At 35.9% G+C, this 27,844-nt stretch overlaps 1 protein-coding gene across 2 annotated transcripts in view; it reads left to right on the top strand.

The window, feature by feature from the left end:
• Nucleotides 1-27,844, top strand: part of LOC135690581 (E3 ubiquitin-protein ligase MARCHF6) — a 51,674-nt gene that overhangs the window by 9,551 nt on the left and 14,279 nt on the right. Inside the window, exons 7-30 of one of the 2 annotated variants that reach the window (XM_089115266.1) lie at nucleotides 280-478; nucleotides 1,583-1,931; nucleotides 3,494-3,543; nucleotides 4,347-4,379; nucleotides 4,630-4,681; nucleotides 6,286-6,344; nucleotides 6,792-6,869; nucleotides 7,254-7,282; nucleotides 7,975-8,014; nucleotides 8,914-8,988; nucleotides 9,488-9,542; nucleotides 10,655-10,734; nucleotides 12,299-12,367; nucleotides 12,926-12,976; nucleotides 15,212-15,312; nucleotides 17,087-17,224; nucleotides 17,927-17,984; nucleotides 18,931-19,003; nucleotides 19,463-19,524; nucleotides 20,090-20,159; nucleotides 20,726-20,907; nucleotides 21,180-21,314; nucleotides 22,807-22,896; nucleotides 25,396-25,528. In XM_089115266.1, coding sequence (XP_088971392.1) covers nucleotides 280-478; nucleotides 1,583-1,931; nucleotides 3,494-3,543; nucleotides 4,347-4,379; nucleotides 4,630-4,681; nucleotides 6,286-6,344; nucleotides 6,792-6,869; nucleotides 7,254-7,282; nucleotides 7,975-8,014; nucleotides 8,914-8,988; nucleotides 9,488-9,542; nucleotides 10,655-10,734; nucleotides 12,299-12,367; nucleotides 12,926-12,976; nucleotides 15,212-15,312; nucleotides 17,087-17,224; nucleotides 17,927-17,984; nucleotides 18,931-19,003; nucleotides 19,463-19,524; nucleotides 20,090-20,159; nucleotides 20,726-20,907; nucleotides 21,180-21,314; nucleotides 22,807-22,896; nucleotides 25,396-25,528 — 2,261 coding nt within the window. Of the gene's footprint in view, nucleotides 1-279; nucleotides 479-1,582; nucleotides 1,932-3,493; nucleotides 3,544-4,346; nucleotides 4,380-4,629; nucleotides 4,682-6,285; nucleotides 6,345-6,788; nucleotides 6,870-7,253; nucleotides 7,283-7,974; nucleotides 8,015-8,913; nucleotides 8,989-9,487; nucleotides 9,543-10,654; nucleotides 10,735-12,298; nucleotides 12,368-12,925; nucleotides 12,977-15,211; nucleotides 15,313-17,086; nucleotides 17,225-17,926; nucleotides 17,985-18,930; nucleotides 19,004-19,462; nucleotides 19,525-20,089; nucleotides 20,160-20,725; nucleotides 20,908-21,179; nucleotides 21,315-22,806; nucleotides 22,897-25,395; nucleotides 25,529-27,844 lie in introns of both variants that reach the window. The other variant, XM_089115265.1, reaches the window with a different exon arrangement.

The raw sequence follows: 27,844 nt of genomic DNA, 5'->3' as shown, positions 1-27,844 counted from the left end.
TTTGTCGAAATAGAAATTTAATTTATCCAATGAAATTGCTAAGACTAACAGTTTTTCGTCTGGCAACAATTTTCGGCGGTATATTATACTTTAAAGGTTTAAATGTCACATTTGCTAAACATTTTTTATATGGAATGAGGATTTATCCATGTGGGATTGAGTGGGAAACTCAGATTGGGACTTGAGTTACTTTTGCATCGAATTTTCCTTGTAAACAAAAACTTTTTAGGAATGGAGTTTTGAGAAAATCCTTAGTTGATGACTCTTTTTCTTCCCTAGAAATGACATGTTTTCCGACTGTCTCAAAGGATGTTTTGTTGTTGGGTGCTCGGTGTGTGCGTTTATTGTCCTGGTTTGGTTAAGAGAACAGATTGTTGTTCATGGCGGCCCTGATTGGCTGGAGGGCCAAGTCGAGCCAGTTAGACAAATGAATCTGCCAGCAGCTGCCAGAGGCTGGTTTGCGGGTGTCTTCGGACAGGTATACCTCTCTTCAAACCGTCTTGTTCATTTGCCAGCGTGTCTTTACTGAAAAATGTTTATGTTATTGAGAAGGTTATCCGTTTAGATCACCCTTCGCACAAGCCCGTAGCCAGGCCTGTGGGGTAGGGGTGGCAAATTCCCCAGACCTGTTGCAGATAGACGTTTCAGCAATTTTTCTTCTGAAGTTTTTGCTTTGTTCAGCGAAAGTTTTTGAGCGCTAGGCACCATCGTAAGTCCTTCATGGACAATGAGAGACCCCAATAAACAATTCTCCTTCCGTCAGTATTAGTTTGACGCAAATTTTTATATCAATCCACTGGAAGCTCCACTAAAAAAATTAGAGACAAATAACTACCCCTTGGCTACGGGCCTGCCTTCACATAGAGATTGCGTTTTGGTCCTCATCTTTTGCAATGTTTGGAAGCAGATACCTGCTGTTGATCAGATTTAGCCTGAACAGGGATGCCCGAGAGGGGAAGTGCGGGGCAACCACCCCTCTTGCCCTTTTAAGGGATAATAGTGCAAGATGAGGAGCGAAGCGGCCTTTTTATAGAATACCCTTATCAATTTTCCTGTTTCTAAATGGCGACGTTACTAAAAACGTGTAAAAAGTTTTGTGCCCTGACAGGATGTGCCGCGAGACAGGGTAGGTATCCCTTTTAGATAAATTTCTGGGACAGGGTATCGTAATTGTGAAAATCTATAACCAAGAAATACGTGAGAACAGCTTGCTGTGCTTTTAGAATTTTCCTTAGAATGAGTATGTTTCAGTCACATTTGCTAGTGCTAAATATCACGAGATCACGATATCACGAGTTTTACCAGAATTGTGCCGTATTTTCAGCATACTTTTATGGGGCAAGGTGTGCTTTTCGCAATTGTTTTATGTGACAGGGTTGTGTTGCAAAAAGGTTTTCGCTTACACCTGACACTTATCTAGTCAAGTGCCCCCTCCCGGGGATTTTATCTCTCAGCATCACTGTTAGCGAGGGTAATTTCCTGGCCAGTTTGCACATCTTCTGTTTCATGATCATCCTGACAATTCACATCTTCCTGTATGATTATCCGACATCTAAGCAGGGGACATCTTCAAATCTGCTAGGGAGATGGCCATGCGCATAATGGTGATCAAGATAATGTGCACGAAGTCATGGCGGATCATCAAGCTGCCGAGGAAAACGAAAATGGAGAAGATAATGAAGAGGAAGATGGAGAAGAAAATGGAGAAGAAAATGGAGAAGAAAATGGAGAAGGAAATGGAGAAGAAAATGGAATAGAAAATGGAGAAGAAGAGGATAGAGATGTTGAGAATGAGGTGCAGGCAGATTATAACATGTTCGTAGAAGTTGAAGTAGAGGTATTAGAAGAAGAAGAAGAAGAAGAAGAAGAAGAAGAAGTAGAAGACGAGGAACCGGAAGTCGACCAGCCAGCCCCGGCAGAAGATAACCCTGGTAAGACTCCTTCACAGGGATTTAAAGAGTTATTATTACATTAATGGGGTAATTTGTAGTTTACTTCAGATTTTAACCCAAATGTCAAATATTGTCGCCTAATGTATTAGCAAAGGATTTTTGAAGAAGAAGTAAGTTTCTTATTAGAGTTTTATTAGACATTTTTTAAAGGGGCTTGCGTAGAAATATAAACAGCGCCTGCGCAACAGGTGCGAGGATGGCTCAGTTGTTAGAGGCGCTGACTACAGACACAAGGGTCCGTGGTTCGGGTCCCTGGCATGACCAAACTTTCACCCAGAGTGAGGAGAGTCGCCAGCTCTCTGTAATTCCAGGCGTAGGAATCACGAGGTGTGGTCACATCAAGAGGAAAGACCAGGACACTGCTCGATAAGCATAAGGTTCTCAGTGCCTTAAAAACTACCTTCGGATGCTAGGTAGCAACAAATACAAATACAAATACAAACTATTTTTGAGCAATTTTTTTGGCCTTGTTATGAGCATTTTGGGCTGAGTTGCGCACCCGTCTGGCCTTCTTTTGTAGTAAATCCCATCTGGGATCCCTGCCCCTTCATTATAAGACTTATTTGGATTATGTCATGATGATAGTGAAAATCTATTTAAGGATAAAAAGTTTCGCTAATAAGCTCCATTCAATTGTTTGGAGACAAAATATTGTGTGATTATCTTGATTTGCTTCGAATATTGAATTTAGCAGCAAGTAAACATTCTCATTTTGTTTTACATTTTAAAGCTGTGTCGACCAATGCTTACCAAACTCTGAAACTTGAGACTTGTTTTATCAGTGGTTTTTCATGCGCAAAATAACAGTTATTGTTAAATCTAAGAATGTTGTTTGTGGATTCCGCTTTCATCAACGAGTATCCAGCGAGTCTGCCATCAAATCCAAAATATTCATAAGAGTTTTTTCTCTTCATTTGAATACACTACAGGTTGGATTTCATGCGATCGCTCGAATCAGGATATTTTTACATTTTTTGATGGAATAATGGCTCGCGTGTTAGAATGCACGTGTTCTGAAGAAGACAATTTTCAAATTAGAAGTGGACCTTAAGAGAAGATTTGGATGCATGGCGACAGCACGAGACCTTAAATCGTTAAAAACCGTAATTCCTCGAATTGGTTCTCTTCTTATAAGCATCACTCGAATACGCCTCACCCTGATAGTAAAATTTTTGTATTAGTCCCCATCCTCATGCTCCTTTGCTATGACATCTCAGAAAAAAATATAAAATGAAATTTCAACTGAAATGAACTTGAAAATCATGAAAAACTTCGAAACGAACATATAGATGATTTTATAAGGCCCCTCCTTATAAGCTCTATCTAAAAATTCATTAATTGACGAGCTCCCAGTGTGCAATTTCGAGGATTTACAGTACTAGCGAGGATCATGAAAATATCCTTATGCATAAGGGAACGATACGATTTTTATCCATTTTCTAAAAATTGATTTGTCGCTCTCTCTATGTATTTGTGAGATTTTCTATAATTTTTCGTGTAATGTCTTCCAATGAAAATTACCTATGATCCTTTGTTCATAGACTGGAATTTGGAATGGGAAAGGGCTGCAGAAGATCTCACTTGGGAGCGTGTATGTATTGCAAATGAGTTTAGTAGTCAAGCATTAACGATTCCTTTTTTTCTGTAATGAGGTAATTCGCCTGTCTGGGCTTTGCTGATTCTTTGATAATTGAGAATTGCATCAAGTTTTGAAAAGTTTTGCAGTGTGCCAATTACATCAGGGCCTTTTCATAACCAATTCACCAGTTTCCTAACTTGCTCGTTTTAAATCGAAGTCGATCTGCTCGACATTGTCTTTGTAATAACTACTAATCGTACACTTCCAGCAGTCATCTCGAAATTTTTCGCCTCGTTGTTTATAGGTCTCTGAAACCATGCATTTATTTTTTCACATCCTGCAAAAACTGGATGCTTAAAATCTTGACAGTTTTACTCTTTTGGCTGATTAGAAATTTAAATTTTGGCTTAAAATGTCTAATTTAGCTTTTGTGAAATTTAGTCAAAACCAACTCAGCCTGAGTCTCGAAAGACATATGGAAAGAAGAAGCACCAATTTGTTGTTAATTGTGTTACATTTGATGGTTTCTATTCAGAGTCAATGCATTGATTTTAATTACGCATTTCTGCAATGACAGAAACAATTTCAAAATTTAATTATAGTACCTTTTTGTCCAAACATAGAAATTTTAGATAATAAGCAAGCTTTTGTTAGAAAATAATATCAAGGTACAAGTCTAAATACCTCCAAAGAAGAATTTGCTTCAATAACCTGTTTATTGTTTGGGTATGATAGAGTTCAAAACGTCTTAGTAAAAAAGACGTCCTTTATGACATATGTTGTTATGCACTCTCAGAACATTTTTATTTTCACAGTTTTTAGGCCTGGATGGATCTCTTGTTTTCTTGGTAAGTAGCCAAATTACGTTCATTTCGTAATCCTATCACTACTTATCTTAGCCAGATCTTGCTGCTGTCTATCTTCAAAGGTTATGGCAATTAAACTGTCTAATTTCAAGTACATTATGACTTAAAATTCATCTTTTATTTGATTTTTATCCGTCTATAAATACAGTACAGAAATAAACGTGCTGAATTCTGTTTTTTCTAAAATTCAAAGGAAATTCTACTCATGCATTTACACGTCCTTCTCTTTCAGGAGCACGTCTTTTGGATCATATCTTTCAACACCTCATTTGTTTTGATCTTTGGTATGTCATGTTTCATTCTGTTTTCTATAGGTATTTAATCGACCAAATGGACTTGATGAATTCTCTTAACTTTGTTAAACTGTGTTTTATAAAGGTAGTTAATTTTTGTACCTTAGTGTAGAATACTTAGATATCAGAGTAATGTTTAAGAGAGCAAACCACAAACTGTGAACCAATAATTCTGCTACCCCGACTTCAAATTTCTTCTCATTAAAGCGGATTTTTAAGCTCACCCAAAAGTTTGTAATAAAACCTGCTTTGTTAAAGCCCTGGATTGGAGCTTTCAGGCGCCTGATCTTCTTTTCAAATTTCGAAGCATGTAAAATTTCGATCTTTAGTAATGAGAAAATTCTACGAACTAGATCCGGAATATTTTACTTCAATTTTCCATCATTTCGAATTTTTGCTAAAATTTTCAATCTTTCGCAATGCTTTTGTTAAATACCTTTCTACATAAACAAAATTGAATCGTTCAAATAATGTTTTTGGGCATCTTGTACATTTTGAATATTGAGATGATACCATCCTATCCTGCTAAAGAGGAGAGGGGACCTTTTCGAGAGGGGAGAGGCTTATTCAAAAGGGCAGCTTATTTAAAATGCGTCCTTTTTAATAGGAGGCTTATTTGACACACATCTTATGTTACTCAAAGCTGACTCGTTACTCACAAAGCTGTAAGAGTATTAAGCTGGATGAAAAAGCTCTCGTTTGATGGAATTTTTTTTACTAAGCTAAATAAAGTTTCTCCAAGGAAAAAGACTGAATGAAGTTTTTCTCATTGCCTGCTTTTTTAAAACCAGACGCCATAAGAAGGGGGAAATAGATTATTCAATCTTGATGCTATTGAGGGGGCTTATGCAAGAAGGGGACCTAATCAAATTTTTTATGCACAATCTAAAACTGTGCGAGTTGATTGACAACAACATAGTGACAATGATGATACCATAGGGAGCATGACAGGCATGGCTACCCATTAAACTTCACTATTATATAGAAGTGCTAGAGGCTGTACTAGAATTTGTGTAGGTCACTTCTTGGGGATAGCCATTTAGATCGAATGATACAGAGGCTACTGCTTAGATAAAATAATTTTAGAAAAAGAAAGTAAAATAAGCTGTGCAAGAAGTTTTGATATTGTCTTTAGTATACTATAACTACATTATCTTGCATTAATGCTAAAAGAAAAATAAAGAAGGATGAAATTCAGCATAAATTTAACTTGTTTGAAATTTGCTGGTGCTACAAGAAGCATTCTCCAAGAAGTGCCTAATCGAATAAATGCAGTGCTAGCAATAAGTCTTAGGTTCGATTATAGTTGCAAGGAAAATAACAAAATAATAACGGTAAGTAAGGAAATGGTTTACACGATGAAACATAATTTTTAAATTTTTTATCAGTTTTATCGTAAATAAGTCAAGAGCAGATATTTTGACTGGTGAAAATCTTACTTGAGTTTAGCCCTCTATAAAAGTTTAAGTTGTTTCGACCTTTTGTTTTCAGAGAATACTCTATTTATTTTGAGTAAAGACATTAACTCCTGACAGCCATTTTTGCTATTGCCCTTTATCTGGATTTCGAGGTTATATGTATACAATATTTTTCAGCATTCTGCCCATATCATATCGGTCAGTTTACATTGAGGGCGATCTCATTGGATGTTGAGGTGTGTTTACCTATTTTACTGCAATTAGAAAATTATACTATTTTTTATAGGAGAATTTGGACAAAGGTACAATGTTTTGATGTATTATCGATGTTTGTAGATAAACGCAATGGCAAATTTGTTAGTAATTTAGCTTCGTTAGAGTTGCAATGGCCTCAAAATCTAAAGCTTTAAAGTATTACGACGACCCAAATAAAGTATTACCCTTTTACATTATTTTCTTAGCATCCTCGAACTTTTATTTCAACCATGTCTTTAAACTTCAACTGCATCCTGGTATATACCCTTGTTTTGACGTCATGTCCCCTTTATTCCCTTAACCTCGAAATATCCATATGTGAAGAATATCCTATTGTATGAGCATCCTCTTATTTAGAAGACATCTTTTTACTCTGAAATATTTTAACAATGTTAATGAGCTATTTAAGGATTTGTTGTTTTTAGCAGACAAGATCGGAATTTTTGTATCTGCTCACCTGCCTGGTTGGTTATTTTGCTGAAGCCGTTTCTTTGTTGGTTCTTCATGTATCCTTATCTTGATTTTTACAGACAACTTTTATTCATTTCCAATAATATTTAATTCAGTCTTGTTTTGTTCTATTTGATTTGATTCTACCAAAGCCTGACCTGTCAATCTTTCCTAAATTTTAGGTGTTGAAATTTGATCCTTTGTTTTATTTTGGAGCAACTATTGGTATGTCTTGAGAACAGCTTTGTCCCGAGAAAAGATTTTTACTTTTCACATTAGGCAATAAATGTCAAATTCCAGTATTTGAAAAGCATTTTTTCCTAGCCACGCCGCTTCTTTCTTGTGACTGTCACGTCGTTTCATTCTATGCACCCGATGGAAGACTCTCGAACCTGACTAAGCAATCGTTGTTTCTATTTTTTCCTTAACTTTTTATGCAGTCAATCGCAGGTTTATTGAACATGAAAAGGTAAGCAATGTTTTCATATCCCTCTATTCTCCTAGTTGTTTTAGTGGTTTTGAGCAGATCGGCGAGTATTTGGAGCAGCTGGTCTGTAATGCTTGGTTACAAAAGGCATACAGCCAAGCATTTGTAATAATAATGTAAGTTCCATTCGCAATGCCTTCACTTGGAACATAAAAAAGGGTGACGATTAAGTCATTAGATTGTGTGAAAAATAAACATGACGGGCAGCATTTTCAAAACAATATGGAATGGTAAAAATCATAGTGAGTGGACATTCTAGCCATTCATAAGGTAAGACAGCAATATCGAAGATTCATGTTGCGAAAAAGTCGTTTTTGTGGACTCATGTTGAGAAAAAGTCCTTTTTCAGAATAGCTGGCTTTGAATAATGCCGCTCCGTAAAGCGCTCCTTTGGGCATCCTCCAAAGATGCAATCCATAAAACATATTTTCAAGTATTTTCACGTCATCTTTACTAACGTTTTCTGCACATATCCAAAGGCTGTTGTTTTCACTAGTTGTCAATTTTGCTTACTACGATAATCGAAAGTTCTCGAACTCAAATTCTCGTCCAAAGTTTTTTGAGAAGAAATATCTTCTTAATAATCATTAAACAGTAACATTTTTAATGCTGTTTTTGCAAATATTGAAATCTTTGTTTTCTTTACCTACATATTGTCCCTATCTTTCTTTAAGGATCAGACGAATTCTTGGAATGTGTTACGTCGTCATAAAGGTAGGGAATGTCATGAGATCTATTACGCAATGCAATAAACTTTATACCTTTCAAGATGATGTATGCTTTTTCAAGGCTACATAATCATAACGGTAGGAAGTAGCTTGACATCATTCGCACAAAGTACTGAACCTCCTTTAAATATGGTGTATGGTATATTTTTCCAAGGCTACATCATCATAAAGGTAGGAAGTAGCATGACATCATCAACACAAAGTTCTAAACTTCCTTTGAAGATGGTATATGCTTTTTCAGGGACAAACCATTATGAAGGAAGGAAGTAATAAGACAGCATTTTCAGAAAATCCTGTACTTTTGTCGAGATGATGTATAATCTTTCGCAGTAACGTCATCATAAAGGGGCGAATTAGTATGATGTCATTTGCACAAAATACCAAACGTCTACTGTATGGTCTACGAACGACTGCGATGTAGGCTACAGCTTAGAATTGGGAGAGCTTGGGCTAAAAAGTCCACGATATTCCAATATCTAAGAGGAAAAATAATCATTCATTGGCTTCAAGATAAATCTGGTTGAGTTAGATGTACTAGTTTTTCAAGATTCAATTAAAATAGGTCTTTTTAACGGTGTGATTTAATACCTTGTGTAGAAAAAAGACCAAAGATACTTTTCTAAACCGATTCATTTTTTATTTTCTCGCATTTAGTTCCTCAAAATGTTTCTTTGGAAGTGTTTTATAAAGATTCTCAATTCACGTGCAATGTTCTTATAACCGCCATATATTTGAATTTTTCAATCGCACAAGGATTTTTCTGATCTCAAAATTGATTTCTCTCAGAACCTTTTTACATGTTTGAAAAATAACAATTCCTTGTTCATGAATTTATTTCTTTTCGACTACAATCTTTTCATTTTAAATTTGTTTTGATGAAAAAAGGTTGTGCTAATAATGGTTGTTGAAGTTGGCATCTTCCCGTTGATATGTGGGTGGTGGATTGATATTTGTACCCTCGTAAGTATTTTTTTTGTAACTTAAACCAGATTAATCTATAATTGATCTGTTCGTATTATTCGATTTTTGGCTTTTGTCTCATTATTATCTAATTTATCTCGTGTGCATGATTTTGCAAAGACGTATATGTTTCAAATGTATTTTGCCATTTTATAAGAATATACTGCATGATGTTTATTTCATTCATTTCTTTGCTATTTATGCGTTAGATACTCCTTGGATCTTAAGTACTATTTATCAGTAAGCCCCGAAAGAACACGATGAAAAACTTTCGGACCCTTATTCTGATGTTTTATGTTTTGAGGAGTGTCACACGAAAAAGCTTTTAGCAAATATGTTGTCAAATGTTTGCTTTTTTCAAAGCCATTTTCAAGCTTTGATGTGTATAACATAGCGGATCAAAGTGGCAACTTCGTGTTTCACATTTAATGGGGCTATCAAAATCTACTGCTACAAATAACTTGATTGTATAATTTATTACTCGAATATTTCTTCACAGCCACTCTTTGCTGTTTCGTTGAAAGACAGACAAGTAAGCTTCAGCCATGCTCCCGGTATGCCATTTTCTAATTTTGTACTTTCTATAATTTTCATTGTTGGTATTAAATAACCCTATCTATGACACATGTTATGTTTTATCTTTACGGTGTTTTTTGCGCAGATGCCATTTTGAGATGATGACAAAAATCATCGTTATTTTGTACCAACTGATTTCAAAAGTCATAAGCAGTTATGTTTTTCATCTGCATTTTGCTTTTTTTGTCACAACCTTCTAAAGATGTTGTGTATCTGATCCAAAGAAATCCTGGAAATTGAATGTATAGAGAACATATTCTCTGAATATTCCCAACACTGTGCACAAAAAAGAAAAAGGACTGACTCTCCACGCAAATGAAGTCAAAAGTTGACTAATGAAGGATTTCCCCACTATGCACCCTACGTATTTCGAGCCAAAAATATTGTCAATCGGTTACAATGATCAATTCTGTTAACCTGATATTTTTTAATTTAATTTACAAACTAGGGGGCTCGAATAGGTTTGTTTTGACAATTAAATGCTTTGACTTTTCCGATATGGTGTACCTGTATTTGAAAAAGGTCGTTTTGTTTTGAAACTTGGGAATTTATCCCGGTTTGTTGCAACTTGCAATGAGAAGCAACACGCCACCAAACTCAATTCAATTTGACTGCTCTGTTTGCTCTGAAATTAAAGTGCTATGACTGAGTTTTTAAGAAGAGACAAATTTAGTCTAGCAAATATCCAAATCGTATTATTTGAAATAAACATTTGAAATACACACATGCTGATAGACTGACCCAATACGAGGCCATCTTGATTTAATTTACTTGATAAATGCACCTTCACAGCGTCCTTAAAACATTTATGCGAGCAAGAAAAGTATTTTGAGCAGGAATCAGTTTGTTGCGATTTATAAAACCAGCACCGTCTATAAAAAGCCTATCTGTACTATCTCCGGGTAAAATACAGAACAGATACGGATTTCGATTGAAAAGTTTGGGGCAAGAGAAAAAAGGGTTTGATCGCTAAGCTATACCCAATACATGAGCTGGTTCTTGGAAACCCTTCATTGCTTTCTTACCCTATAGGAATTCTGAAGGACTGAGAATCTTTTGTTGATATGACGCGGTTCTTGTTACATTTCAGGTACTGCTACCTTTCTGCATTGGCTGGTCGGCATGCTTTACGTGTTCTATTTTGCATCATTTGTCATACTTCTCCGTGAGGTAGCTTTTTAAAATTTTTGTTGTTGTATGTCTTATGTAGGTGAAAGAATTGATTGTTATTGCATGTGTATATTGGTAATTAGCTAAAGCCATTCTGAATAGATTATACTGAATAGCTACTGCAGCTGTGCAATGTTCATTTGCGAGTTTGAATCTTGGCTGACTTCAAGGCTTTGCTTACCTTGACAAATTTCTGACTGAAGCTTAAATAAGCCATTGGCAACCAGTAAACATGCTGCCATAGTTTATTATAATTGTATCAAGAATAATCATTCTTTATATTTGCACTTTTTAAGTTGGCAAAATGAATGAAAGTAAAAAGAACAGCAGATGCGCGCAAATGATGAAATTATGATTTGCTTCCAGTAATTTCCGGCTGCTTTTTAAGTTCACGTGGCTGGGTGCCCCATCATCTTCTAATTAATATGAAACAAGAAAGAGTAGATGGTTCGGTCTGATAAGGTGCGGCTTCAAATCCTAGATGATATTTATTTGAATATTTAGATTGTTTACTGCCAGCTTTCCTTATTAGTTTTCTCAAGAAAAATCCATTGAAAGCTGTCGGAGTTCTTGTTCCCTTTCTGTCTAAAACAAACGCAAGCAGATTTGCAAATGTTCCTCTTGTGAACAAAGACTCTGTACTTTAAAACATTAAAGCTAATACTGTTAAAAATCCAAGCCCGGCAACAATATTCAAAAGAATTACAAAAAAAGAATCAGCAGACAAAGATTTGAGAACCTCGGATTTGAAGTTTTTGTTCTTTTGTATTTTTTGAAAGTAGAATTTAAATGCTAGCTTTAATTAGTTAATTGATATCAATTGTACCAACTGTAAACAATTTTTTACTAATTACAATAAAGCAACTGTATTTGAGTGACTGTATTATCAACTTTAAAGAAGGGCTAATATTTTTGCTATTGGGAAGCCAACTTTGGTCTGTCACTTCCTTGGTCTTAGCAATGGATAATTTGCTGGTCAAAAGAATGCATTTTTAATGTGATTCCCTGATTTTGGGCTTTCCGTGATTTTATTTGCTGATTCACTGCCCGTTATTCGTTTTTGTTTGAAAAAGCTTTCCTTCTGGAAACCATGTTAGTCTAAGATGACGTCATATTTCACGTATTGTATTCAGCCATAGAGTTAGGGTTCAGAGGTTGTTATGTTCACTGCATCTTGCTGTATGCAGATTTGTTTAACAGTCTTCATAGCCATGTCTTCTGGTCTGGGTCTTTAAAGTTTGAAAAAGCTAATCGCTGTTTCTAGATCCTTCAGGGATATCGATTTTTGACATTTGATAAATACCACAAATCTAGTTGTGAATCAGATGCGCTAAACGAAACATAAAACAATGTGGACCAATCAACAAGTTCTGATTTTGCCCAATCAGATTTACTGGTAGATACATAATATTTGTCAAATGTCAGAATACGTTTTCATTTAACTGCCAAAGGAAGGATTTTTTTGTGTTTAAGTGCCGTAGGCTATCGAATTATTTCAAGATTGTTCTGTCTTTTATGTTGTTTTAGCAGCAACATTCACGTGATATTTCCTTAAAAATTTCAGGTTTTGAGGAAAGGCGTCCTCTGGTTCCTTCGGAATATCAACGACCCAGATTTTCACCCAATGCAAGAGGTGCTCCATTCAAACATACAAAGCATCTTAGAATTATTGCGTTTTATTCCTTACCATAGTTTGAAACATTGTTAGCTTGGAAACACACCAACGATGCATCACCCAAGAGATAAGCAAATATTTGAAAATGTGTCCATATTGCGTTATTTGTTGGGATTTTACACGAATCAAAGTTACAGTTTTCATATCTACTATTTATAAAAGCATCAATGATTTTATTCACATTTTCTCAGCTAAAGCAGTTGATTTTAAAATTTGTCAATATCAAATGCTATGGATAAAGGCAGTTTTCTATTTTGGGAGCAATACATAATTTGGCAGTATAGAACTTTACCCCAATCTTTCCCCGAAACATAGCCCCATCCGGTTTTAAAACTTTCTATTCAATTTCGAAAAGTGGCAGTGACACATATTCAGACGTTTCTCTGAACTCATTGCTACCTTGAGAGGTTTCTTTCATTTCCTTAGTTGCCCTGCCCTCTACATTTGATTACTGTCTGTCATTTAATTACTGTCTCTTTGATTTCTTTCTTTGATTATAAAGTCTCTTTTTTGTAGATGATCCATTTGCCTGTTTACCGACATGTACGGAGATTTGCTTTGTCACTAGTGAGTGAATTTTACCAAATGTCGTTACCTCGATCAGTTTTTGATTAAGCGATTCATCTCCATTTCTGTTGACCAGTAATATTGGAAAGCAAATATTTTCCCCATTCATTAATAAGCAGAGAAGTTAAAATAGTAAGAAATTTAAAGTCACTTGTTCGCTCGTGTTTTGCTAATCGTTCAATTTTTTTCAAACGCATCCTAACCAACAGATAAGTAAGATGATATCTACGATAAACAACAGCCAAGGTCCGCCAAACACGATTATTTCTGTCCTACCTGTATGAGCTGTGTGAAATCAGCGGAAGCCGAATCCTTTGATGTAAGATGTTCGACTCACTTTTGGCTTATCCCGACTGCACTCATGCAGGGTTTGCAAATCTTTTGGTGCCGGCAACCTAACCGTAACCTAGAAAGTTCTGCTAACTGTAATTTTATTTTAAAAAACTGACCTTGCCAACTGTAATTTTATTTTTTTAAAAAACCCTGGTCAAACGATCCAACATTTCACCCAACATTTCGCCCAACATTTTTCTTTTATGTTGGAATGTGACCCAACAATGGTGGTCAAACAATCCAACATTTTATCCAAAATTTCACCCAACATTTTCACTCGCAGATCGAAAAAGGACTGGGTAGAAGTTCGCGCTGAAGGCTGCACAGTTTCACGACATTTCGATCCGAAAAAACGCACGGCAAACACTACCTTCTCTTTTTATTTTCTCTTCAGATATTTTAACTGTCATCGCGGTCTTTAAGGACGAGCGTCGCATCCCCTATCAAAGCCGTGGCCTAAATTCTCCCCCCTGCGCTTTATTGTAGCTCCTCTGTGCTACTGGCTTTTCATTGACGCTTGATGCCTCTTCTTTCACACAGAATTCGTTATATTTCGTTATATTTTCCATAATTAAAGTGTAACTGATTGTAAGCAAACGCGATTGTTGAAACGAACGAAACCAGCCCAAGAAAACAACAACGATGCGATGATTGAATTTGGCGCTCTTTAACCAACTGCGTGTGCGCAGAGCCAACAATGCTGGCTGAGATGGTCAAACGATCCAAAAATTCATTTAACACTTCAAAACAATAGAATTATTGGACGTCGGCCGCCAACATTTTTGACCCCAGTCAAATTTAGTGTAAAATCGAAATTTACGATGTTTGGTGACCCAACAAGGTGGTCAAGCGATCCAACATTTCGCCCAACACCATGTTGGACCAGGGCTTTACTCTACGATGTAGCACGTAAAATGGCCTCCGTCTTCTGCGTGTTTGACTTTCACTTATTTGCTTGCTTGTAGCCTCGTAGCAAATGACTGTCTTTTTCAAATGGATGTAAAAGAGACTCTGGTTCCAAGTGTGCTGTTTTTTGTATTTTCCCCTTTCCCAATATTTTTCGCAGAAGCCATTGCTTGAAAAGTAACTGTGACAATAATAACAAGGTTGTTCGCTTCCTTTGCATTTTCGTCCTTTCCTATTCAATCTTTCTGCGTATCTAACTTGTACTTTGTTAGTGACACAAAGATGCTAGAACATTATTCCCAAGGTCCTAGTTTGATAGATTTAGGTTTTCAACCATGATCCATTCCAGTTTGCAGTTTTCCTTCTTTGTTTATTTTCACCATCGTGGTTTTATTTCACATGGAGTATATCTTCTTCGAAAAACCAAAGAGGTGCAGGCCTTGTTTGTTTAGGGTGATAAAAAGCACATGACCTTAATCGCACCACAATTCTTAATTGTTTTTTCAAGCAAGTGTTGATTCTAGATGATGTTTTGTAACAAGATACACCTGTTGAGGGTGATGAAAGCTCAATCCTTTTGTTCAAGAAAACGAGTTTAATGGTTTTTCCGGACCAATCATCGTCGCTAAGACAAATGCATTTGGCGTGACTTTGCCAGTGAATCCTGACTTCCCAGCCATCCTCAATCTTAAGTTTTTAAGCTTAGTCACAGGGCGTAGTAAGTGGTGACATCGTAATGTCGTTCTTATCTTCAAGCTCGAAGCTTTTTAACTCAAGCGTAGGGGAATGGATCTCAACTTAGGAGGAGAGACTTAATAATCTTCAAGTTATCCTTGCAGAAATGAAACTTTGCGAGCTGTATTAAGTCATTTAAATTTTGTTTTTACCCGTCTTTTCATTGTGTTGGGCAAAGTTTTAGACTTGACACCGATGACAAACATTCAATAGTTATGCAATCGGATGTACATACCCCTATTAACTTTCTTTTTATTACAGGTGGTGTTCGGAACTGCCATTCTAATTAAACTATGGGTTCCTGTGCAGCTCATTCGAGGACTTTTCCCCGATTTTCTGCCTTTTAATTACGTACTTACAAGGTATATTTTATTTTTGTTTGTGTGCAGTGATGCAACTCAATTCCTAATGCAGCTCTTTTGTTTTTTCAACTGATATTTACCATCTCATTATATACGACTTATTATCATCATTAAAAAGAAGTTAACATCAAAGCGATTGTAGCTTGAACGTGAAGTGGAATAGAAGTGATAAAAAAGGAAATGAAAAGTTTGTAATGTAGTCTGGGTGAAATTTCTAACGTGATCTGGGCATATAAGCAGAATTGACAGATTATAGCTGCTGCAAAACAACGCCCATCAAGTTTTTCTAGAGAAATGATGTTCCCGATGAGAAAAAAATTTCATATGACTTTGAGGGACATGGGTCCTATCATATTCAGTAAAAATTCAAGATAAATAGAAAGAACTGCTTTGAACGATAAACTTAAGTACTGCATAAAACTATGTGTACTGCCTTCTCAATGTTTATGCCAGGTTTCGTGGTAGCATCATTTTGACACATAATATATCGCGGTTAGCTAGTGACGTTTTGAGTTCTGGAATCAATTTTCTATATTTGTCTAAGATTTGGTCTCTTTTCTTAAGCTCGATGACTAATATTTGAGCGATAAGCATGATGTATTGACAAATCGTATGATTTGATTATGATGTTGGAGGTCGTCTCATATGATTAAAGAAAATATAATTGTAAATTGGATATAACAGTATTTTATGTACGCCAGTTTTTCACATAATGGATTGGATGTTTACCAGTGGTCTTTAGCGCAGATGGCCGCCAGATCCCTTTGACGAATTCAATTTGCTCTGAGTAATTTTAAGCCTTCCTGTTTTTGGTCAGGAAACAGAACACTAAAATTAGCGGGAATCGCAAGTGTGCCTGAATAATTACGTAGCTGGAACATTCTATTGCTCATTTATCAGCTGCTTAATGTTGAAACTTCTAATTTCTTGGCATGACTTAATTGTGTGTGTAAGAATTCCAGATAAGAGTTTCAGGGAGTCGGCTTTTTAATCTGTTTGCCATCACCTGTGAAGTTGCCGTTTTTTTCTCTTCACTTTTTACAGCTGTAGATTCGCAGTCCTAACACATGTAGAAAGCATCTTTGTTTGCTTGATTTTACAATGAGTTATTCGCAAAGAAATTCGAATCCTGTGAATTTATGATAACTAAGTTTTTGGTTTTTTATCCGCTATGCACTCTCTTTTTATAAGAACATTTTTATTAGAACCGAGCCTCAAAGTTACGAACAAATTAAGAACAAGATGAGGCTCAGCTTCTAAGATGCAATTTTGAACAACATTTAATCTCAAAAATGAGGATTTTTAGCCATTTGTGGGTGCTTTCTCGGTGAATTTTCAAACTTGCCAGCAAATAAGGGATGTCTTGCTCATTTTGTTGGCATATAAGGCCAGAACACCTCCCTAGAGCGAAAAAGCTAGCAATTGCACTGCTTACACCCTCTTAATTTAAGAACAAATTAAAGGCAGTATATGCCACAGTGTTCTCAGAATCTCTTTTCATGGCCACGATATTCATGCATCATTGATTCAATGCACAAATAAGCAATCAGAATGAAGAACTACAATAGTGTAATATCCCTGAGCATCACGAAGGGGACAGAATGCCTTTAAGAACAATCCGGCCTCAGATTTTCGAACGAATTAAGAAAAGTCAGCCTGAACTTAAAGTTACTGGTTCTTATAAATAAAATTTGTAGGGTGTGGATTCTAAATGCATTAAATAACCATCTTCGCTTTTATTGCAACTAGATGTCAAATTTTTGTTATTTTTCAGTGACATTCCAGTTAGCGAGCTGCCTCTTGAGCTTTTGTTGCTACAAGTTGTCCTCCCAGCCCTTCTTGAAGAAGCACACACAAGGCAATGGATCAAGAACATTGTCCGCCTGTGGCTGGTTACGATTGCCTATTTGCTGTACGTTAATGTTCAATTACAGGTTCTGTTATTAAAACTAGTAGTTAATTCATGGAGTTGTGGTTGCATTTGGTAGGTAGCGAGATTAATTAGCATACGGCGAGCGTTATTCGGCGTTCAATGCAATGTCATCGTATCGGTGAATGGTTCTCTAAACAACCATCCCTTACAAGCCAGTGAAAAATTATAGCATTGTGCTTAACTAAATCTTTTAATCGAATATACATTTTTGATAGAAGAAGAATTACAAGAATTATCAGTGGCAATGCAATACTAGATAGGCGGTGCAGTTCAATTTTGATATCCCTCCCCCCCCCCCCCCCAGTTTAATGTTGTTATCCTCCTCCAGTTCAATGTTGACGTATCAGCCAGTTCAATATTGAAGGTATACGCTCCAGCTTTGAACTAGGTGGGCGGTTGAGGTTGGACAGTGAACATAGGTCACCCAATATGAATTTTGCTGTTTGCCTTAACACTTCTGTCTTTAATGGATGGTCCTTAAAACCAACATTTTGTATCAAGAACTTTGTTCAAAAATGTCAGTAGGAGCAAGTGAGTTTTTAGTTGCTACGCAAGGAGACCTAATGCAGATAGATTCTTTCCTTTGCGAAGTAAACGGATCAGTATTCTGTTTATTTACGCTTTTTATAGCGACGTGGCATGAATTTTATTTTTGAAGCGTTGAATACTTTACTTTGGTAGGGACTTGCGGTCATATCTGCTCGGAGATGTCCCCTTAGATGGAGTAGACCCTGCCATGGTATGTATTCTATAATAGTTTTTTGTCACGCACTAAGAAATTCAAGGTTATTGCCTAAGTTAAACCTTTATAGAGAGATTCGTATTTTTGATGTTGCCTCAACCCTATCCAGACTGGGCTTTTTAAGCTGCTAGAAGACTAAGGAGGGGCTCATTCAGCCCCCCCCCCCCCCCAACTCTAAAATCGTTGTTCCTTGGTCTATGTTGACAAAAATCACCATAGACATTGCAGAGGTTATTTGTATCACTTTTTAAAAAAAGATGTCCAAAAAGAGAAATGACGTGATAATTATTCAAGACATAATGACAAGAGTATTCAAAAATAACGTCATAGTGAAAGTCACGTAAAACACGACTGAACTTTTGTACATAGAAAAATAAAAAAGAACATACTTATTATGAATATAAGAGGTAAAGACAGTAGCTTAACAAGGATTCTTGAAAAAGATTATGAGATGAACCTGAGTTAAGTGCATCAAAAGATTCCTTTAATGTTGACCTTGACCACTGTGAAAAAACAGCCAAATTCCCCCAATATAATTTTTTTTAATTCCTCAAATCAAATTCACACTTCATATAGATAGAAATTATAAGTCAAAAAGCATCGTGCTAGTTGAGTCTACCAATGAGGAGCACTGCTCGATTAAGTAGGTTGGGGGGGGGGGGGGCTGAAAGAGCAAAATGTATTAGACCTTTAACCGTATGACGTCATACACCAGTGAGCGCGCAATGCATTCTGGTACTTGTAGCTAAACCCACGAATATATGTTCTCTATGGCGATCATACGCAGTTCCATCTTTTATCGAAAATTAACCAATCAGTGAATTTGATTTCACTCACGCGCTTGTTGATTGGCTAATAATGATTGGCAGATGGCTTAACCCACCCACTTATATCATTAAATTGCTTATAATAAAAATGAACGATACCGATATTGTTTATGCAGATACATCATCAGAACAGAAACAACAATGTAAACCATGCCGGTGCTCAGAATGCAAACGCTCAAAATAACCCAGGTATCAATTGGCAGAAAATGATTTTTACATCGTTTGTATAAATGATTTTCTAACTGCTGCTGCCTCAATATAAGTTTCTATTGCCTGAAGTTATAATTGTGAACTCATTAAAGTCTGTCTGAGGTGTGCTCAAATATGAAACTCCGAGTAAGACCGAGCATGTCCCATTTTTTTAAGCCACTGATATGTTTATAACCTATTTGTACCGTTTCTACATTGCAGTTCGTTTTTTTAAGTGGAAGATAAATTTTTCAATTTGCGTTGGCAAAAAATTGTATGAGATGTTTGGAATTCTGCTTGCATTTTTTTAGAGGAAATAAAGCTTAATTGTGGTATATATGTGGAACAGTATGACTCTGTTTTAATACGAGATGCACTTTTTTCAAATATTTTACTTCTCAGAGAGGTGTCTTTGTATTTCTTAAAATTGATTTTTGATATTCAATCCCTTCTTTGAAGGCAATGCTGGTGGTCAAATCGAGCCACAACCGTACATCAAGCCAGGCAAATTCCCATTTAGGGTAAGGGTCTTTTTGTCCACTATGTCATTAAAATGCGTATTAAGAATAAAGATATGCAATATTGACATTAACAAGACATCTACATATTTTTATATTATTAAAATAAAGTCTATAAGAATATTCAGGCTGAAAATCACTGAAATTTGAGAATGAATTAAGAATAATGCAAGGCTCAAGCTTCACCAAGAATTAATTTTTTTGTTTATTTGATTTTTTTTGGAAAGCAAAGCATATGTGAGTCTCACGCTATATGCCTTGAAATAGAGATATATGGCCTTGGAGTCAGTAAAACTATGATAAAACCCGGTTTTACTTTATGTCGCTTAAGAATAATCTTAGGCTCAAAATAAAAAAATTAAGAAAGATTATTGGGGCTCACCAAAATACGCTGTTCTTGTAAAAAAAGTGTGTAAAATCATAACTGCTCGATCTCAGCTGTCCATAGAGAATTTGACTCGAAGATGATACATGGCCTAAGCCTAACATTTTTGTAATACTGTCTTGAAGTCAAGTGATTTGTAATAATAAAATTGGCTAAACCTATTGTCTTCCTCTTCTCTTGTAGATAATATGCCTTCTGGTCTTAATGTCAGCATCAATGATCATTTCAAGTTTCGTCGGACTAACACTACCAGGTAGGCCATTGGTTTTTCTACCATTGTGATTGATAATTAAACGACACAGTGTTGATACTCTTGATACTCCTGTAGACACATGACACGCAATTAATCACATTATATACACTTTAACAAGTCAACCTGACCATCTGATTGGCACTTCAAGAACCTTTGGTGCAAGCGTGAGCTAAAATCATAATGCTCAAAGATTTTATTGTGTTTAATCTTAAAAGGCAGCAGGGCTACAAAAGATCTTCTGATGTATCTTCTCTTACAAGAACATTTACGGTTGCAAATCACTCGTTTTTAGAACATAATATTAGTATTCTTGCTTTTGTATTTTGAATCATGTTAGTGTTGAAAATAAAATTTTGAATCATGTTTGTGTTGAAAATAAAATTGAAAAGGTTTAAGAAAAACAAAAACTCAATTCTGGTTGCGAGATGAGGAACGTTGGCACCTAATTCTCTAGAAGTAGACACTCACTTCAAAGAGAAAATTTAGTGTAGTCTATTGTTAATAATACAGCTTTAACACGTTCCGAATAGATACAATTTTCTGATACAACGATCTCTTCTTTTTAGTTGCAGTTGGTCGTCTTATATTGTCACACTTCCTTGGGAGCGCCGATGTTCACGAGCTGTATACAGCTGCTACTGGTGTCTATGTCTTATGGCTGTGTTGTCGCATCTGTGTAATCATCGGGTTATGGCTTGCAATGGGTCTTCCGCTCTTTGTTCTCAAAGTTCTCAGATGCCTCAAAATAGTAAGTACATTTACAAGCATTATTAACAAATGACCAAGGCCGAATCTTGAATAGCGTCAGATGATACACGGTGCTATATATCGTGTATAACATACATCATATGTTGGGCCTAGCAAAAAACACAGACGCAAGAAGCATTGGATTTAGAATTCAAGTTATGTGACTGTAAATTGTATATAGTTCACATCTATTATTTTGTGTTACGGTGTTTATTCATTTTAGCATTGAAATCAACTCTCCATGTTGATACATGTTGAAATTCCTCTCCGTAGGCTTTAAAAATCATTGTGTTGTCGACCATTTTGCTTGGAGTTGTTCCTCTGCTGCTTGGTGTCATTTTCGAGCTGGTGTTTATTGTACCACTACGAGTGCCGATGGACCAAACACCTTTATTTTACTTCTGGCAGGTACGGCTTCCGTTTTGTCTATAGTGTATCGGAGTATGACGTCATCAAAGGTCTATTTTTATAATTTCTTAATTTCGACCACATAATCTGAAGGAACAGTGTTTAAAAACCTCTCAATATGCAAAGTCAGTTGAACATGTTCAAGATTTGGCGAAATATGGACAATGAAACAGAAAATGACGTCATCGTTGCTATACTGCTATATCGTATTCACGAATACCCTAACCCTACGCCTGGTCCAAAATACGTACGTATGATATCTTCGATAACATGTTGTGACAAAAAAAACGAATTTGATGAGCCATAAGTCGAAGAGATTAAGAAAGAGATCGTGGAAAATAATATAAGTCTTTGATTCTGCTGTAAGTTAGGTAAATGAGCCCTCACATATATTTAAGTAATAGGTTTGATTCCATCTCGGAAAATTGATTTTACAACTTTGTTTGGAGATGTAGTTGTTCAAAAATGGATTGAGAATCAAATTCAATTTGTCAAAAACAGACATAAGACCATTGGTAGTAAATTTCGTCCTTGTTCTCCTATTAGATTTAGCCCATATAGTTTGTTTTGAGCAACTGGGCATGATTTTGCAAGGCAATTTTGTTTGAAAGGTTAATTTGAAATTTGAAAGCGTTCCAGACTCTTCCTGCGTAAAATGAGTTGAAGCAATTGTAGAAAAAATAGTGACTTGTTGTTTGACTACAATTTTCACGTTATATTCTACAATGCAATTTAGATTTATTAAACCATAGCTTACCACGATGTCTGATCTAATTAAAACCGCCTTTCTCTGGTAGACAGGATCACTGAGATATGGAAGTGTATCTAACGATTGACTAAGACTATATGTTAACCAGTAACAAATAGGGAACTGCCTCTTATTAGGTGACCTGCTAGCAAATTAACAATTGTAATGTTGGAGCCAATAATTGACGAATAAGCAGAAAGCGATAAAGTATAGCTAGTGGTTTATAATTCATAATACGCTTGTTTTTTATAAGAGCACAAAAACGCCGAGACTAGATTTTCCCAAGAAATAACAAAAGTGTAAGAGCAATTTCAGCCTCCGATGAAAAAATTAAAAGAAAAAGTTGTTTTTATAAATTGTCTCTCTTGTTTACAAAACAGGACCGATTTTGTCAGGAAATGAACCTTCGTAAAGATAATGTCCTATAAAACTATAATCTAGCGTTCTTAGAAACCATTTAAAGTATGTAGTATTATATTCAGCTTAGAAATAGGAACAACATAATGAGCCCCCGAGCCTCGGATAATAAGAATTATGAGAACATTGATCCTAAGCAAAAATTGTCTGGTCCTCGAAAAAACTCTCGCGTTAAATTTGTGCCTGTATTTTCTGTCAAAATCTCAAAGTTAAAGGGTGGTTAACCTTGACTTGATTTGGTGAGATAAAAATCTCCAATTCTGTTGTGTTGTAGCACAGATCTGTTAGAATATTTGAAAAGCGTAATTTCATTTTCATTTGAAACAGGACTGGGCATTGGGTGTCCTGCACACAAAAATTCTTTGCGCTCTCATCATGATTGGTCCAAACTGGTGGCTAAAGTCTGTTATGGAACAGGTATGGTTATATTTATTATCTTCGCATCATCGGTTATCATTTATCAAAGAAAAAAGGTATCTTTTGTTACAACCCTTGCCAAAAATAACTGGAACGCCTTCCCATTGCAGCATGCAAATAAACAAAGCAAGTCTAAAACTACCTTACCTAAATATCACTGCCGCTTCAAAAATTTCGACCCCCTCCCCCCGTACAATGTTGATTTATTTTCTCAATACTTTCATACAGCTTTCAGTGAAGAAATTTTTTACCTTCAGGATCAAAACAGCCCAATTGAACAACATTGTAATGGGGGGTAGGGGGGGGGGATTTTTCAAAAAAAGCTTCAGCTTTGCGCAAGTGTTTGGCAAGGATTGTAGGTATCAATTTGCTTTACAGGACCCTTATAGACAGTAGTGTTTAATTGTACTGAAAAGGCCTATCTTGTATAAACATGTATTATTTTTATAATACTATTCTCGAAACTTCAGTTTAATGATTTGTGCCAATTAGAGGAGAAATTGTCGATTCAGCTGCCGCCCAGTTGCGGTAAAATGGAGTGTGATTTTGAAACGGTTTCCTTAGAGTACTCTTGTGATTTGCTGTACCCTCCCACTATCTAATTCTTATTGTTTGTTTACTGTTACTATGTATCTATGTATTCAAACATCTCCAAACAGCCGGCCCTCATCGACAGCTGTACCTGCTTACAAGGCCTAAACACTGTCAATTTTCTCTACGTTTTTAATTATTTTTCAGTGAACTTATTGTTTGCACCTGCTTCATTCTGCCAGATCTACATGCTGTTTGGGCTTCCCACATTTAATCAACATTTAAAAATGCTTAGCTCTGGCTGATTGTGAACTTCAACAGAAGTTATTGTAGTTGCATGTTTTCTGCTAGTTTTTGACAGGCTGTTTCCCTTTGCCCTGTGACAGAGCAGGGTTGAAAATAATGCGTTTTTATCTTGGTGTACTGTCTAGAACATTAAAGTCATCATAATGAGGTCATTTTTTTCTTTCTTTATTTAAAGTTTATACAATTTCTAACTATGTATGCTCAAGTTAATTAAACAGACATACTATCTTTCAACATACTATCTTTCAAAATCTATTTAGCGAGCGGTGAAAATTTCTTCCTTACAAGCCTAATAGACGATTAGTTCGAAATTGTGAGTGTGTTATTGTAAGGTATTGCCACCTGTTATATTTTTGCCATTTATCAAAGTATCCCCTATAACATAGACGTTATTGCACGTCCACTCCTTTTGATTTAAAGCTTCTCTAATTATTTTTTTCTAAATTTAAGATAACTTTGATATGTTACGACAGGGCTACGTAAAAAGATCGAATAGAGGAATCCACATGCTAAACTGCATCCTGTTACGGTGACTTTTACCTAGCTTATCTGCCCCCTTAAATTGCCCAATCTTATGTTTATCCTTTTTTCATTATTTTCCCGGTTACTGGTTTGATTGTTTCTTGATTTTTCAGTTGACTTGTTTCTCTTTTTACTGTTGTTAAACTGTCGGCATCTCTTGCTGTCGTTATTCTTACATGTGAAAAAAAGAAATTGCCTTTCTTGGTCATCACATTTGGTGAAAGACGAATCATCTGAAGTTTATTTTGTTATTTCTTCCACACCCAAATAATCAGCTAGTAAAATTGCTGGTTTTTGTCAGAAAACAAAAATTTTGAAACATTCAGCTGTCTTCGCAATCATCTTACTTGTATTTCACTTCTTGAAATACACATTTTCCCGCGACAAATGTTCTCAATTCCTGAGTTTAGTCTCGACAAATGTCTGTACCTTAAAGCCGAATAGAAGATCGCCTGTCATTAGCAGTTTTCAAATCGTTTACTTAGCTGCTGAGGGAACAAAAATCTTCGCTTAGAGACATTCAGACAATAGAAACTTTAAAGATTTTCCTGTTTTTGTATCGACTTTTTTTCTTTCTTCTGTCACTCTTTTCATTCTATTGTGATTGCATCTCTAGGTCTACTTCTTACTTTAAGTGTTATGGGATGTCGGGTGAGATTATTCCTAGATTATCGGGTGGTGGTGGGATGGGCAGCTCATTTTTAAGACATTAAATGTTTCTTATAGCTTTGTTGTGTACTTTATGTCATTTTTGCTGTTGTTGATAGAATGTCTCCAAAAACGCTATGAAAGCATCTCAGTGTTGCCCACTAATCCATTGTGCTTTATTTGAATATATTTAATTTTCGATTGGGATATTCCATGTGCACGCCGCAAAGTTTTTCTATTAAAAATTCACAAGGTGATAAAACGTTGGATTGTAACCAGAATTATTAACTTTTTTCGAAGGATGCATATGGACGTGATTCTTTCCCATTATATTTAGGTTTCGAGTTGTGTTGCTCCTGGCCTCTTCCTCATCACTTGAAAAATGAGCCGGAACTCGTTTTTAACTATTGTCCCTCTTCACGAAGTTCTTTGGAGTAAAACAAGATAAATAAAGCAATTATCAGTATTTGATCTTTTATATCGCATTCGTAGGTATACCAAGATGGTGTGAACAACATCCGGGTCTCGTTCATCATGCGACACTTGGCATACCCCGTCGTCTCCCAACTGGTTCTTCTTATAACTGCTCCTTACATTCTTGCTAATGGAGTTTTATCGTTAATGGGTATGTTATTTTTCCAGTTCTTATTGACTAATTATAAATATAAAAGTGTTATCGTGGCTCCAAGTATCATACTGGTGTTTAACGGGTAAACTGTCTATCAGCGACCATATGCAGCTTTACAACGAGGTTAGCCTCTGGTTTACAAAGGTCCTTGTTGTTTTAAGCCAGAGTCAAAAAGACTTCACGTCCCCACGGCCACTGGCCGGAAGAAAATTATAGAAACAAAATGAAATTTGGAAACTTGTAGAGTTTGACTGCTTTGCTTTGTAAAATCTAGGCATAACTTTATATAATTCATATACCCAAATTATGACACGCTTTTGTTATTGATTGTCATAAGCATTTAACTTTACATCGGTTTGAAAAATATCTATATTTTAAAACAAGCTTCAATTTTTAAAAACGCCCCTGTTGAACACAATTGAAATGAGGAAGGTTTTGATGTAAGATTTGCTTGGACTGAAAGGTTAACAACTTTTCTGGACTCGGTTTTAAGCTTGAGACATGGAAGTCTTTTCCAATTTCTTCTACCGGAACTTTTTACTTTTTGGGATCCTTCGGAAAGTAGTGAATCTTTAGTTCTTGCACATTGCTTCGCTTAACTAGCTTGTCTGGATATCTGAAATCGTTATTACAGCCTTCAACACAGCAGCTGTGATTTGGTTTCATACTAATTGTAACTGTTTAAACGACACTGTGAAATCTCTAATCCCGAAGGCAAATCAACTAAATTTTCAGCCAAACCACTGCCTTAAAAGGTTAGGCCTTGTTTTTCTTGCCCTTATTATCAAAGGATGCAATACGCAACTGTAAACGGATCTATTAGCCTCTGCTATGATATCATCGCCATCAAAATCATCTTCATTAACCTTGCTACTCTCTATAGTTGGATAATTACAGTGGACCGCATTTGATGCACGATTTTCAAATCTGTGCCGTTCTTAGGAACTATACTTTTTACATGGGGTGGCTGGTACCAGAGAGAGATGGGTTCGGTATTTTCTAACAAAACACGACTGTCTTGATGATTTTCTGTCAACTTTCTAGTTTTTTAGGAAGATTTAATGGACATCAAATCATTTATCTTCCGAACCAACTGCTTCGTTAATAATAAACGATCCTTTTATACTCAAAAAAATGCGCATGCTGAAATTAAACTCAATACTAGCCATGATTTTTATCGTAAAATGACGTTTGTTATTCATATCTACTAGTGTATTTTTTCACTTTCGAGGACATTCTTATCAATTCATGATCCTTTTTTGCATGTATAAATTACTGAAGTCTGCCGTCTTTAGATCCCGAATCATTCCGCCTTTGCAAATATTTCACGGCAGTCGGTAAATGTCAAATTAAATCACCATGTTGCGTATTTATTATGGGTATTTCAACAAGGAAGTGGTACTTGGAGGAAACTCGGTACCGATAGCTCAAATATTAGCCAAGTAGCTGAAAGTTGTTCTGGTATTGTACATCAAACAGCCAGTTAGCGAATACGTTTAGTAGGCAACTCAAGACAACTCTATACATTTGCCGCTATGCATGAGAGGATGAAATAAAAAAATTCCAAGACAGATATGAGCTAATTTTAAGACAACATGCGAGAATCCAAGGTAACAATGGTAGTTCATTGGTGATACTCTGAAAGATTGACGAGTTGAGCATGAAATTCGCTCTTTTTCAAAGTAAAAACGATTTAAGAACACAAGCCTCAAAATTGGTCAACATTAAAAAGAAATAAAAAACAAGCTAAGGCTGAGCTACAGTAAAATGTAATTTTGAACTATATTGTGAAGCCCCCTTAAGAAATCTTTTCAAAAACGAGGAGTTTTTTGTCATCTAGGGTTGGTTTTTTGTCAATTTCCAAACTTGTCGACAAATAAATGATGTCTCATTAGCTTTGTTGGCAAAAGGTCTGAACAGCTAAAGCACACTAGCTAGCAATTGTACTGCTGCTTACCCCCTGATAATTTAGAAACAAATTAAGAACCCGGCTTTAAATTTTCGAAAAAATTCCGAGTAGCCAGCCTGAACGTTATTTCAATGGTTCTTATGTAAAAGCAAGTGCAGCTTCAGTGCAATATTTACATTTTTGAATCCAAAGCGCAAACATAAGACCTTCCAACACTGATACATTGTCAGTCTCAGGATATTTGTACTTCTTTTGCCATTCATTGAAACCTTGTGAAAACATTGAAGAACGGGGACATTCACCAAAAGAAGGTATTCGAAGATGAATAAAGATCTTTGAAAATGAATTTATCGCCGTATCGGTTCAGATACCAAAATTTTATGAAAATTAAAGGTTTCAGAAGA

The sequence above is a fragment of the Rhopilema esculentum genome, unplaced genomic scaffold, assembly GCF_057945365.1.
Source record: "Rhopilema esculentum isolate cy_ngs unplaced genomic scaffold, ASM5794536v1 HiC_scaffold_23, whole genome shotgun sequence".
In the NCBI taxonomy this organism is placed as follows: domain Eukaryota; kingdom Metazoa; phylum Cnidaria; class Scyphozoa; order Rhizostomeae; family Rhizostomatidae; genus Rhopilema; species Rhopilema esculentum.
This window is presented reverse-complemented; position numbering and strand designations above follow the sequence as displayed.